General features: G+C 51.9%; 1 protein-coding gene across 1 annotated transcript; it reads right to left on the bottom strand.

The window, feature by feature from the left end:
- Nucleotides 1–4590: 4590 nt before the first annotated feature.
- LOC311428424 (olfactory receptor 14C36-like) lies at nucleotides 4591–5514 on the bottom strand (the record flags this gene model as incomplete). Its single annotated transcript, XM_084539875.1, has 1 exon — nucleotides 4591–5514. The coding sequence occupies one exon, from the start codon at nucleotides 5512–5514 to the stop codon at nucleotides 4591–4593; it is 924 nt and encodes a 307-aa protein (XP_084396001.1).
- Nucleotides 5515–13598: the final 8084 nt, after the last annotated feature.

The raw sequence follows: 13598 nt of genomic DNA, 5'->3' as shown, positions 1-13598 counted from the left end.
ACCAATGACAGCATTGCCCTCCAGGTGCACTTCAATAACATCAAGGATAATCTCCATAAGTTTCACAGAATCACAGAATTTCTAGGTTGGAAGAGACCTCAAGATCATCGAGTCCAACCTCTGACCTAACACTAACAGTCCCCACTAAACCATATTCCCGGATGGACCCGGCACTTGGCCTTGTTGAACTTCATACAGTTGACCTCAGCCCATCGGTGCAGCCTATCCAGATCCTCCTGCAGAGCCTTCCTACCCTCGAGCAGATCGACACACGCACCTAGCTTGCTGTCATCTGCAAATTTACTGAGGGTGCACTCAATGCCCTCATCCAGATCATCGATGAAGATATTAAAGAGGACTGGCCCCAGCACCAAGCCCTGGGGAACGCCACTAGTGACCGGCCTCCAGCTGGACTTGACTCCATTCACCACGACTCTTTGGACTCGGCTATCCAGCCAGTTTCTAACCCAACGAAGCGTGCGCCAGTCCAAGCCAAGAACAGCCAGTTTCTTGAGGAGAATGCTGTGGGAAACGGTGTCAAAAGCCTTGCTGAAGTCAAGGTAGACCACATCCACAGCCTTTCCCTCATCCACCCAGCGCGTCACTTTGTCATAAAAGGAGATCAGGTTTGTCAAGCAGGACTTTCCTTTCATAAACCCATGTTGACTGGGCCTGATCGCCTGCTTGCCCTGCAAGTGCTGCGTGATGACTCTCAAGAGAATCTGCTCCATGAGATTCCCTGGCACTGAGGTCAAACTGACAGGCCTGTAGTTTCCCGGGTCTGCCCTCCGGCCCTTCTTGTAGATGGGCATCACATTGGCTAGCTGCCAGTCAACTGGGACCTCCCCCGATAGCTGGGACTGTTGATAAATAATGGTAAGTGGCTTGGCCAGCTCCTCTGCCAGTTCCCTCAGTACCCTTGGGTGGATCCCATCCGGCCACATCGACTTGTGCACATCCAAGTGCCGTAGCAGGTCACTAACCAGTTCTTCGTGGATAGTGAGGGCCACATCCTGCTCCCCATCCCCTTCCACCAGCTCAGGGTACTGAGTATCCAGAGAACAACCGGTATTGCCGCTAAAGACTGAGGCAAAGAAGGCATTGAGCACCTCCGCCTTTTCCTCATCTCTTGTAACTAAGTTTCCCCTCGCATCCAGGAAAGGATGGAGATTCTCCTTAGTCCTCCTTTTTGTGTTGATGTATTTAAAAAAACATTTTTTGTTGTCTTTAACGGCAGTAGCCAGATTGAGCTCCAGATGAGCTTTGGCCTTTCTAATTTTGTCCCTGCACAGCCTCTCAATATCCTTATAGTCCTCCCTAGTGGCCTGTCCACTTTTCCAAAGATTATAAACCCTCTTTTTTCTCCTAAGCTCAAGCCACAATTCTCTGTTGAGCCAGGCTGGTCTTCTTCCCCGCCAGCTCGTCTTTGGGCACGTGGGGACAGACCGTTCCTGTGCCATTAAGATTTCCTTCTTGAAGAGCGCCCAGCCTTCCTGGACTCCTCTGCCCTTCAGAACCACCTCCCAAGGGACTCTACCAACCAGTGTCCTCAGCAGCACAAAGTCAGCCCTCCGGAAGTCCAATACAGCGGTTTTACTGGTCCCCTTCCTGGCCTCGCCAAGAATAGAGAACTCCACCATTTCGTGGTCACTCTGCCCAAGACCGCTCCCGACAATCACATCCTCCACCGGTCCTTCTCTGTTTGTGAAGAGAAGGTCTAGCGGGGTGCCACCCCTGGTAGGCTCACTAACCAGCTGTGTCAGGAAGCTATCTTCCATGCCCTCCAGAAACCTCCTAGACTGCTTTCTCTGGGCTGTTTACCAGTTTACCAGGCACTGACGTGAGAATGACAGGCCTGTAGTTGCTAGGGTCTTTTTTTTTTTGGCCTTTTTGAAAATTGGTACAAAAAGGGCAAGAAAGTATCAGGGGCAGTTGAGCATAAGATGACCTGCACACCCGAGTTCCTGATCCCAAACCCTTGAAGTCCCTTTGATTGCTCGCAGATTATGCATTGCCATTTCTTCTCCTTCCAGATGTAGGACGAGCAATCTGTAATAGTCTGAGGGTTGAACCAAGCTGGGAAGTCTCATAGAATCATAGTATCATAGAATATCCCGAGTTGGAAGGGACCCATAAAGATCATCAAGTCCAACTCCTGGCACTGCACAAGTCTACCCAAAAGTTTAGACCATGTAACTTCTTCTCCATAATTTTACCAGGCACTGACGTGAGACTGACAGGCCTGTAATTGCTACGGTCTTCTTTCTTACCCTTCGTGAAAATTGGGACAACATTTGCCAGCTTCCAGTCTACTGGGACCTCTCCAGATTCCCAAGATCATTAAAAAATAATTGAGAGAGGTCCCGTGATGACATCAGCCAGCTCTTTAAGCACCCTGAGATGGATCCCATCTGGACCCATGGACTTGTATGGATCCAGGTGGAGCAACAAATCCTGCACACTTTCAGGGTTGGTTGGGAGTTTGTCATTCCCACCGTCTTGGTCCACCTGCTCAGGGCACCCAGGGTCCTGAAGCCCATCATCAGCATTGAAGACAGAGGTGAAGAAGGCATTAAACGTCTCTGCTTTGCCTATGTCATTGTCTGTGAGGAGACCTTCCCCGTCAAGCAGCGGACCTATGTTTTCTTTGGTTCTCATTTTTCTATTAAAATATCTAAAAAACCCTTATTTATCATCTCTCACAGACATGGCCAACGTCAACTCTAGTTGGGCTTTGGCCCCATGAATTTTCTCCCTACAAACACGAACAGTGTCCCTGTATTCCTTCCTCGTCACCTGACCCTCCTTCCAGCAGCCGTACACTTTCTTTTTCTGTCTAAGCTCCAGTAGAAGATCCCTGGTCAGCCAGGCCAGCTTTCTGCCCTGCCTACCTGCCTTCTGATATTTTGGAATCACCTGATCTTGTGCTTTTAGGAGGCAGTGCTTAAAGACTGACCAGCACTGATGGACACCTATACCTTCAAAAGCACCTTCCCAGGGGACCTTGCTGACTAGTTCCCTGAGCAGCCTCAAGTCTGCTTTCCCCATATCCAGGGCTGAAGTTTTGGTGGCAGTTTTCCTTCTCTCACCATAAATTCTAAACTCAACTACTTCATGGTCACTATGACCGAGACAGCCGCCAATTGCCACGTCTCCCACAAGACCCTCTCTGTTTTCCAGCAACAGATCAAGGAGGGCACCTTTCCTAGTTGGTTCCCTTAGCACCTGAACCAAGAAGTTATCATCTAGGTGCTTTATGAACCTCCTGGACTTACTCGTGTCAGCCGTGTGGTGATCCCAGTTGACGTCTCGCAAGTTGAAGTCCCCCATAAGGACAAGGGGAGTTGATCTCGAGGCATCTCTTAGTTCTGCAAAGAATAATTCATTGGTGTTGTCATCTCCTAATGATGTCTCCTTGTCATCTCCTTGTGATGTCCTTAACCCGGGCCCCAGGAAGGCAGCAGACTTCCCTTAGAGGAGGGTACCTTCTACATATTGGACCCTCTGTTTCGTTGATTGTTGAATCACCCACAACTAAAACTCTCCTTTTCTTCCTCCTGTCTGTGGTCACTATAGAGGGGGTTGGCCTTTCCAACCCTAGCAATATATCTGGTGGAGGGGGATTGTAGCCTTCTCCATCCATCGATTGCCTTTTAGCCTCCAGGGCCTTATATCTGTTGTTCAGGTCTACCTGATAGGGTGATATGGGTGAAGGAGGATTTTACCAGCCACCTCGAGCCTGGACTTGTTTCCTTTCATTCATATCCTTCTGCCTTGTGTCTGCTGAGGGATGGATACTTCATTCCCTTTGAGTTGGGAAATTCCTGGTGCCTGTTCTTGTTCCACAGAGGCCAGAGTTAGGCATCAACAGTCTATCTCCCTCTCTGAATCCTAGATGTTCATAAGTTTTATAACCTCTTTTCATAGCTCAGCTACCATGCAGAGCAGGTCTTCCACCTGCTCATATCTTACGCAATTGCTGTCTCTGCAGCTGTCCAACGGTGGTGTAAAGCTTTGGCACTCCCTGCAGCCTGACACCTGGACAGCTGTGTACTTTTTTGGAAGTTCAGTTTGGGTCCCCACCTCCTTTCTGGAAAGTGTGGAGGTGGCCTTCTGCTGTTTGCCCTGAGCGGTCTGTCACAGGAACTCACTGCAGCACCCTGCCTGCATGAACTGCCACACAGACTGCCACAACATGCCCTGACTGGTACCTAATGTCTTGTTTGCCTGCTCTGTGCACAGCATTTCTGGTTGCTCATGCTCCCTAGGGTCTCCCAATTGGCTCCTGAAGGGCTGTCTTCAAACTACAGAGGGGGGCAGTACTGAAGGGAAACCCCTGCACACCGCAGTTCCCCTGCTCCTATGCAGAAGGTGTCTGCCCTGGAGCCAATCACCTTGGTGAGTGAGAGTCATTATAATTGGGTGAAATGGGTTTAAATACACAGGCACAATGAATAGTGAGGTTTAATGGTAAACAACAATTCTAATAAACTGGGAAAAAAATACCGCAAGACAAGAATAGAAACCAGGCTTGGCCTATCATGAGTAACATTATGAGCAATTTTCAGAAAAATGCAGTAAGCTTATGGCTTATGAAATACACCCAGTCATCAGTTTCCACATTACATCCTTGAGGTCCTGGTTCCTCATGCTGTAGATGAGGGGGTTCACTGCTGGAGGCACCACCGAGTACAGAACTGCCAGCGCCAGGTCCAGGGAAGGAGAAGAGATGGAGGGGGGCTTCAGGTGAGCAAACATGACTGTGCTGACAAACAGTGAGACAATGATCAGGTGAGGGAGGCACGTGGAAAAGGCTTTGTGCCGTCCTTGCAGTGAGGGGAGCCTCAGCACAACTCTGCAGATCTGCACATAGGACAGAGCAATGAAAATAAAACACCCCAACATTAGAAAAGCAGTAAGCACAATCATCCCAGCTTCCCTTATGTAGGAGTCTGAGCAGGAGAGCTTGAGGATCTGGGGGATTTCACAGAAGAGGTCCCGGGCATTGCTTTGGTCAAGAGGTATTGAAAATGTATTGGCAGTGTGCAGCACAGCGTTGAGAAAGCCACTGCCCCAGGCAGCTGCTGCCATGGTGGCACAGGCTCTGCTGCCCAGGAGGGTCCCGTAGTGCAGGGGCTGGCAGATGGCAACGTAGCGATCATAGGCCATGATGGCGAGAAGAGAAAACTCTGCTAGAAGGAAAAAGAGTAGCAGAAAGAGCTGTGCCACACATCCTGCATAGGAAATGGTCCTCATGTTCCAGAGGGCATTGGCCATGGCTTTGGGAACAGAGGTGGAGATGCCACCCAGGTCGAGGAGGGCGAGGTTGAGGAGGAAGAAGTACATGGGGGTGTGAAGGCGGTGGTCGCAGGCTATGGCTGTGATGATGAGGCCGTTGCCCAGGAGGGCAGCCAGGTAGATGCCCAGGAAGAGCCAGAACTGTAAGAGCTGCAGCTCCCGTGTGTCTGCAAATGCCAGCAGGAGGAACTCAGTGATGGAGCTGGTGTTACACATTTCCTACCTTTGGGCAAGGGAGCCTGACAAAAGGAAGAAATGACAGTGCAAAATTTAAGGACTTCTTTTGGACCACTACATATCTCAAGAAACACCCCACAAAGCAAAACACTGCCTCATTCATTTCAGGAGGATCTTTCTGCTGCTCCTTGTCTTATGTCTGGTTGTTGCTCTGAGGGTGCCACAACAAGCAGGGTGCTCTGCTGTGAGCTCTGCGGCAGTCAGCCCTGGTCTGCAGCAACACTTAGAAGGGAACCTGGAGTGATCTGAGAAGTCTGCTGGCCAGGGACATCTCCCAGTTTGCAGGTCATGAGGAGAAGGTCAAATAATTCCTCAAAAAACAACAAAGCTGATGTTGGTACTGTCTGTAGGCTAAGGTGTGTGAGGTGCCTCAGAGCAGCAGCAATGCTCCAGGAGCCTTAGTTTCTTATACAGATACTACAGCTCCATTACCATCCCTCTCACTCACAACACAGGTAGGAAAATGGAAGCAGAGATTGTAGAAGGTGCACTGCCTTCAGGTAGGTCTTGCCTTGCAGTTCTGCTGTGCAGTGCCCTGGGGAGGTGTGGGGCTGTGAGCAGCCTGTCCCTGGCAGCAGGCTCTGGGCAGCAGCAGGACCCTGCCCTGCCATGCCGGGGGAGCTCCTTCCACCCGCAGCTTCTCCCCGCAGCCCCTGGGCAGCTCCCTGGCCAGGCTGAGTGCTGAGCCTGGCAGGCAGCAGAGGCCCTGCCCTGGCACACAGCCCCTGGGGCACAGCAGGGACCCTGCTCTGCACCACAGCCCTGGGCACCCCTGCCTGCATCCCCGGCTGCACAGCCTGCAGCCAGCCCCAAGAGAAGGGAGCCCTCGGGCCCTGCACGCTGACCCTGCAGCACACAAGCCCTGCATGCCCTTCAACTCCAACACTGACTGTACTCCTGACAGCTCCCATTGGCTGAGGGCTGTGCCAGCTCCAGGAGAGCCTGGCAGGGCATGCCGAAGCATTGCCCTGTACCCAGAGACCTACCGTGGGGAGGTGGCTCTGATGATTTCTCTCCCTGCCAGCTCTCCTCTGCCTTCCCCCCCAGGCTGCCCTGAACCTCTCTCCCACTTCTCTCTCCTTCCCCCATGCCAGCTGCAGGCAGTGCCCCCAGCCCTGCTGCCCCTGGCAGAGGAGCTAAGTGGCTGAAGCAGCTTTTCAAGTAGTCCAAGTCTGATGCAAACTCCAAAGCCTCTCACAGCCTTAATGATTCCACTGAGGGACATTACTGACAAAGTCTCCCCATGGCCTTGTTAGAGCAGAAAAGTGCAGGCAGTGATTACAGGGAGACCAAGGCCAAGGAAACGTGGACCTGAGGCTGAGGAAACCTTGATGTGAGCCAGTCAGACCCTGACTCCAGCCCCTGGGAAGGGAGATCCTGTCCCTCCAGTGGGGTTTAGGGCTCTTCCTGGGTCAGTGCAATATGGGGATGGGCAATGCCAAGCACAAGGCTACAGGAGGACATCTCCTAGGCTCCCCAAGGAGGATGAGGAGGCAATGAAACTGTGATGCTGTAAGGAGAAGGTGTCTCCTCATAGGCCTCCATGACAGAGACTAAAGCCAGAGCCCAGCACACAAAGCTGTTAGCTCTGTTGAAGGCTTTCAACCTTGCAAAATATCCCTGACCATAACCACCACAGGGTCTTCTATGGTATCCCATGCATGTGCAACTTTTTCCTTCCTTGCTGGCCTCTGACATCTACCTTGCTTCCCCACCTTGCTCTCACCTGAGCACCTCCCTGCCTTGACTGATGTCTCTGCATCTGCCCTGGGAATTCCATGAAATACAAAGCCAAGGGGTTATCCAGAATTTTTCTGGGGGACCTGTAGCACCACAGGTGCAAAAAAAAAGATTTCTCCTCAGACCCAATCTCAGTGCCCCAAGCTGCACTTGATGCACTTGATATTTCTTATACTCTTTCCCACTAGAAAGAAAAGCTCCACGTGCTCTGAAACCAGTTTCAGTCTACTCCTCTACTGCCTCCATGCCACAGGGCCAAAGAAGCCCAGGTCTCTCAACCTCCCCACACAGATGGAGAACTTCGACCACTGAAGCCTGGCAGACCTCCCCTCCACTCTCTTGAGTTCCTCTGCACTCCTCCAAAACCTGGAGCCACACCCTGGGACAAACTGCTCCAGAGGTAGCCACAGCAGCACTGAGTCGAGGAGGATGATAACCCAAGTGGCCTGGGTGGCCCCCGCTGCCTCTAGTGCAGCCCCGTAAGGAGCCGGCCTTCCTCCCTGTCAGCATGTCCCACTGGCTCCTATGGTGTCCTCGTAGCACCCAGGCACTTCTCCTCAGGGTCCCCCCTCAGCTGCTCACGTCCAACCCTACCCTGATGGATGCAGGTATTCTGCCCCACGTGCAGCACTGGCCACAGCTCCTTGCCATGTTCAGGGGGTTTCTGTCAGCTAAAGGCTGGAGATTCCCAAGGCTCCCCTGCCCTGAAGCTCCCTTTTGTCAGCTGTTCATGGTCAGGTGCAGATGGCTCACCCTGATGGTGGTGACTCTCACAAGATAACAGTGTGAGGAGTGTTAGGACTCCAGAGGCACTAAGGGAGGTACTTCTTAAGTGGAATTTCCTACCCAGGCAATTACCATGAGAACCATCTCTGAAACACCCAATGACACTATGAAGCAAGCAAAGCCAGGACCAGAGGCAACATGTGTTGGGCTCTTTGTATGCTAGGGTATTTTCTGGGGAAATATATATCTCTACAGACACACATGCAATGTGGATTCTTCCAGCAGCTGGTCATGAACCCTGTGTAAAGCCAGGAGCAGGGTCCATGGCCAAGATCCCCTCACGTTCCCTGAGCAGATAACTTCCAATGGAAATCTCCCACACTGAATCACTGAACCTCTGTCAGCATCAATGATAATGGAAGGCACCCAGATGCAGTGGTTTAACTGCTTCCTTCTTCTCTCTGGTTTTGGTTAGTAGCTCCTTCCTCATCCGTGACAGGCTCCTGCCACTTTTTCTTGACTTCATTTGTGTCTGGGTGGACAGCACTTGGGTTCAAAGAGAAGATCCTCAAGCATTAAGCTGCTCCTTGTACCACTCCTCTCTGCAAGGCCATATTCCATTGGATTCCTCCACGCAGGCCCACCAACAGGCCCAAGTTTGCTCACCTCAAGGCCTCTGCTTTGCCTTGGTCCCCTCTCTCAGTAGCCTCACCTCTGTCTTCTCATCCCTGCCTTTTACACTCCTGAGCACCTCATCTTGGTTTATAACATGAGGTCCTGCAGGGCTCCCCTGTCTCCCATTCCATCAAGATGTTTTCAAGAAGCTCCCAAATCCTCCTGGATATTTTGTGTAAAGGTATGCTGAAGCAGAGGACCTGCTCCTTCCATTTCATCTGGTCAAGGACCTTTTCCAATGCACCAAGAGATGATGTAGGGGGGGCAGTGATGGGTGCCAAACCTGGTCATTTGTGCCAAATGATAAAGAAAGAAACAGCATGTGGGGAAGTGAACACAACACGGGTCTACCACACAGCTTGCTTGACCTCTCTCTGGTCAGGATGTACTGATCCCGAGCTTAGAGGAAGTCTAAGTCCCCCAGTGATATGCTTAGGTGTTTCAAAAATGTTGCTTGTGTGTTCCAGGGAGGTGCTTGGATGTCGCGGGGAGATGTTTGGGTGCTGCAGGAAGGTGCCTGGGTACTCGATGGGGATGTGTCTGGGGGAAATACTTATTTCTCCAGGGAGATGCTTGTTGTGCAGAGGTGCTTGGTGCCTCAAGCGAGGTGCTTGTTTCCCTTGGGAAGATGATTGGGTGCCCTGTGGAAATGCCTGGTTACCCCCAAGGAGGTCCTTGGCTTCTCCTGGGAGATGCTTGTCTACCTTTTGCATAAGCTTGCATGATCCAAAGAGATGCCTGAGTGCCCCAGAGACATGTGTTGTGCCCAACTGAGGGGCTTAGGGAGTCCATGGAGGTTCGAGGGTGACCCAGGCAGATCCTTGGCCATCCCAGGAAGATGTGTGGCTTCTTCTGGGAGGTATTTGATGGCTGTAGGGAGGTGCTTGGGAGCTCCAAGGATGTTCATGCATGCCCTGTGGAGATGGTGGGGTGCCCATGAGTGTTTCTTTTGTGACCCCTGGAGGTGCTTGGTTGCTGCAGGCTCTAGCAATTCCTTGTGTGCCACAATCATCTCACGTAGGCAGGCAGGAATTTCCCAGGGAACTCAAGCATCTCCACACTTGTCTGATTCTCTCATCCATGGAGGTGCTTGTTGACCCCACGGCCATTCTAACTTTCTCCAGTGTGGACCTTGGGTGTTCCAGGGAGATGCTTGGTGAGTCAGCAAGGAACTAAGTATCCCTGGGGAAATGTCTGAGTACATCAGGAGGAGCATGATTTTCCAGGGGACATGCTTAGGTGCCCAAAGAGGTGCTTGTGTTCACCCAGAGGTGCTTGAATGCTCCAGGGCAGGAGCCTGGTTCTTAAAGACTGAGTGCTCCACGGAGAACCTTTTGTGTCCAGGGAGACAGTCAGGTGCTGCAATAAACTGCTTGGGTGCTCCAGGGTGGTGCCTTCTTTTCCCCAAAGGTGCTTGTGTGCCCTGGACTGATAGTGGAGTCCTCAAGTCCTCATTTGTTCCTCAGTATAGCTGCTTGCATTCTCTGGGGAAACGCTTGAGGTATTTGGGTGCTTGAAGGATGTTCCTTTGTGCCCTGGGGAGATGTTTCAGTGCTCTTGTTAGGGTCTTGACTTTTGTAAACAACTCTTCAGTTGTCTGGGAGAATTTGTCAGTGCATCTGGAGTGAGATGCTTGAGTGCTAAGAGGGAATTCATGAGTGCCCCACTAAAATGCTGGTGTCCCCTGGGGAGATGCCTGGGTGCCTCATGGTCGTACTTGAATGACCCTGGTAGGTGCTTGTGCACCCCACGGAAGCTCTTGGGTGCCAAGGGAGGTGCTTCCCATCTGCAGTGAGAGCTTTGTGTGCCCCAGGTGGTGTTTTGGAGCCCTGGGGAGATGGGAGATGCGTGGGTTCTCCACTGAGATGTAGGAGTGCAGTGGGGAGATTGTTGAGTGCTCCAGTGAGGTGCTTGGGTGTTCCAGGGAGGTGCTTCTGTGCCGCAGGGAGATGCTTGGGTGACAGGGGCAGAACATTTTATTATGAGGGAAGAAAGGTATGTGCTCCGGGGAGGCTTTTCCTGTGCCCCAGGGTTATGCTTATATGCCCTGGGAAGAAGCAGCTTGGGTCCCCTGAGAATATCTTTGGGCTTCTTAGGAAGATGCTCTATTCCTCTGGGGTCACGTGAACGCCCCATGAGATGTTTGAGTACTGCAGAGGGTGGTTTGTGCACCTCCAGGGAGGTGCTGGAGTGCACAAAATGTGCTTTTCAGTGCCTTAGGGAGGTGCTTGTCTGTCCCTGTGAGATGCTTGGTTGCTCCAGAGGGGTGCTTGTGAACCATAGGAAGGTACTGGTGGTCCCCAGAGAGGTGCTTGTGTGCCATGGGAAAATGCTTACAGACCTTGAGGAACTCCTTGGTCCTCCAGGAAGGTGCTTGTTTTCTCCAGGGAGATGTTTTTGTACCCAGGGAGATGATTGTTTGACCCAGGGCAATGTACCTCCCCCGTTTCACCCCAAAACTTTCTTGGAGGAACAGAGCACCTCTCTGGGGAACAGTAGCATCACTCATGGGCACACAGCCATCTCCATGACGCACCCAAGAACATCCTTGTAGCACACAATTATCTCCTGGATGGAAGCCAGCACTTCCCTGGAGAAACCATTCACCTCCCTGGAACAGCCCAACATCTCCCTGGGGAGCCCAGGCACCTCTCTTGAAGACCAAGGATCTTCCTGGGCTACCCAAGCATTTTCCCAGGGCATGCTGGCATCTCCTCAGGGCATCCGAGCCCCTTCCTGGATCCCAAAGTCTTCTCCCAGAGGCACTCAAGAACATTCCCAGAGCACTCAAATTTCCATTGATTTGGTGCAACAAAGCACAACACGTGGGCACCCAGGCATGTCTCTGGAGCACCCAAGCATCTCCTTCATGCACCACAGCATCTCCCCAGGGTACACAAGCAACTCCAGGGGCATCCAAGCACCTGCCTAGGGACCCCCAGCAGCTCCCTGTTGTTCACAAGCTCCTCCCAGGGGTACACAAACATGTCCCCAGTAAACCAATGCTTCTCACCTGAGGAAACATACCTCTCCGCCAAGCACTCCAGCGCCAGTCTGGAGCAATCAGCCACCTCCTGGGAGCACCCAAGCATCTCAACAGGGCAAACAAGCACCAGCCCAGGGAACTCAACAGCACTCCAGCACGTCTCTGTAGGACACAAACTGCTCTCTGCATTACTCAAGCACCTCCTGGGGCACCCAAGGGGGAATAAGAGCATCTTCCTAGGGAGCCCAAGGACATTCCCAGGGCACACAAGCACCTCCCTCCCCAGGGCACATAAGAATATCCCTCCTGCACCCAAGGTTCTCCCCTGGTCCCTCAAGCATCTCCCTGCAGGTCCTAAGCATCTCGGTGGAACGTGTAAGCACCTTCCTGGGCACAACACCCATCTTCTTGGAGCAGACAAGCAATTCCCCTGGGAATCCAACACCTTCCTGGAGCATCCAACTGTCTTGCTCGGGGCAACCAAACACCTCCCCTGACATCAAAATGTATCCCTGGAGAACCCATGCCTCTTCCCGGAGCAACCAAGCGTCTCCCCAAGATGCCCAAATATCTTCCCAGGACACCCAATAACCTTCATATCACACTTAGGAGGAAGGTCTACAACAACATTTCTTGGTTCCTGTTGTGCTGTGGGGCTGCTCAAAGACAGCCCCTGCTCAAGCAGCTGCTGAGCTCCAGCCCCTGCTTAGGCTGCAGCGGAACTCTGGCCCTGCTCAGCCTCGGACATTCCTCTGCTCCAGGGGGATGCCTGTGTTCCAAGGGGGTGCCTGGGTGCTGCATTCCTGACATTGCTTGTGTTCCCTGAGATCATACTTGTGTGCTGGGTGCTCCATGGACCATTCCCCGGTGAGATGCTGGTGTTCTCAAAACACGTGCTGGTGTGCGTGCTGGAGACACTTTTGTGCACCCCTGAGGTGCCTGGGTGCCTCAGGAGATGCTTTCTTGCTCCATGGAGGTTCTTGGCTATCCCAAGAACAATCTGGGTGCTCCCTGGGCTTCTTGGCTGCTCTGCCCAGATGCTCCCTGGGTGCGCAGGGAGATGCTTGGTTTCTCCAAGGAGACATCTGGGTGATGCAGGGAGCTTCTTGGACGTCCCAGGAAGATGGATTTGTGATCCTGAAAGTTTCCTGGTGTCTGCATAGAAATGCTTGAGTGCTATTTGGAGACACTTGTGTACCCTAGGAGATGTGCTTGCGTGCCCAAGGGAGATGCTTGTTTGATTCAGGGTTGTCGCGTTAAGGGGTGTAGCTGATTAAGCATTACGGGCCCGGTCGGATTCAGGGTACTGAACCAGTCGGACATTCACCAACAACACGTTAACCATCTGGGGTTCCAGTCAGACATTCACCGACAACACATTAACTGTCTGGGGGTCTGGTTGGATTCAGAACACTGAACTATCACGGATAACCACTCTTACCCTAGTTGCACTTAATGAGAGCTATCACAGTGCAATCAAATATGGTTTATTACAGCAACAGATAATCAGGTTCTTTATTGCTGGCGATAGTGACTGTCTGCAAAAGCAAGCTATCATGCATGAAATACACAGGTGTTACAGGTGTTACAGGTGTTACAGATGTGCAGCCTAGAAATAAACGCGTTAAAAGGAACAAAGACTCTAGAGAGATTTGTAAGCAAGTATTCAGATCTCACCCAAAGGCGTCCCAATGAGGGGGGAAGAGAGGCTCAGCCCGTCAACTGATCCCAGGAGTCAGGAGGTCCTAAGGATGTTGTATTTCCTTGGGATGGTATCTCCCCTGACGGTTGTATCTTCCCTGCCATCCCCTCTGTCTTGGGCCAATTAATATTATTTTCTATCTTTTAGGTGGAGCTTGAGTGGCTCTAGTCAAGCATATCTTAGTTATGATTGGTGAGAAGTTCTCCCGTCTTCGTTTAAAGTAATAGTCTCCAA

The sequence above is a fragment of the Aythya ferina genome (assembly GCF_964211825.1).
Source record: "Aythya ferina genome assembly, contig: HAP1_SCAFFOLD_79, whole genome shotgun sequence".
Lineage (NCBI taxonomy): Eukaryota > Metazoa > Chordata > Aves > Anseriformes > Anatidae > Aythya > Aythya ferina.
This window is presented reverse-complemented; position numbering and strand designations above follow the sequence as displayed.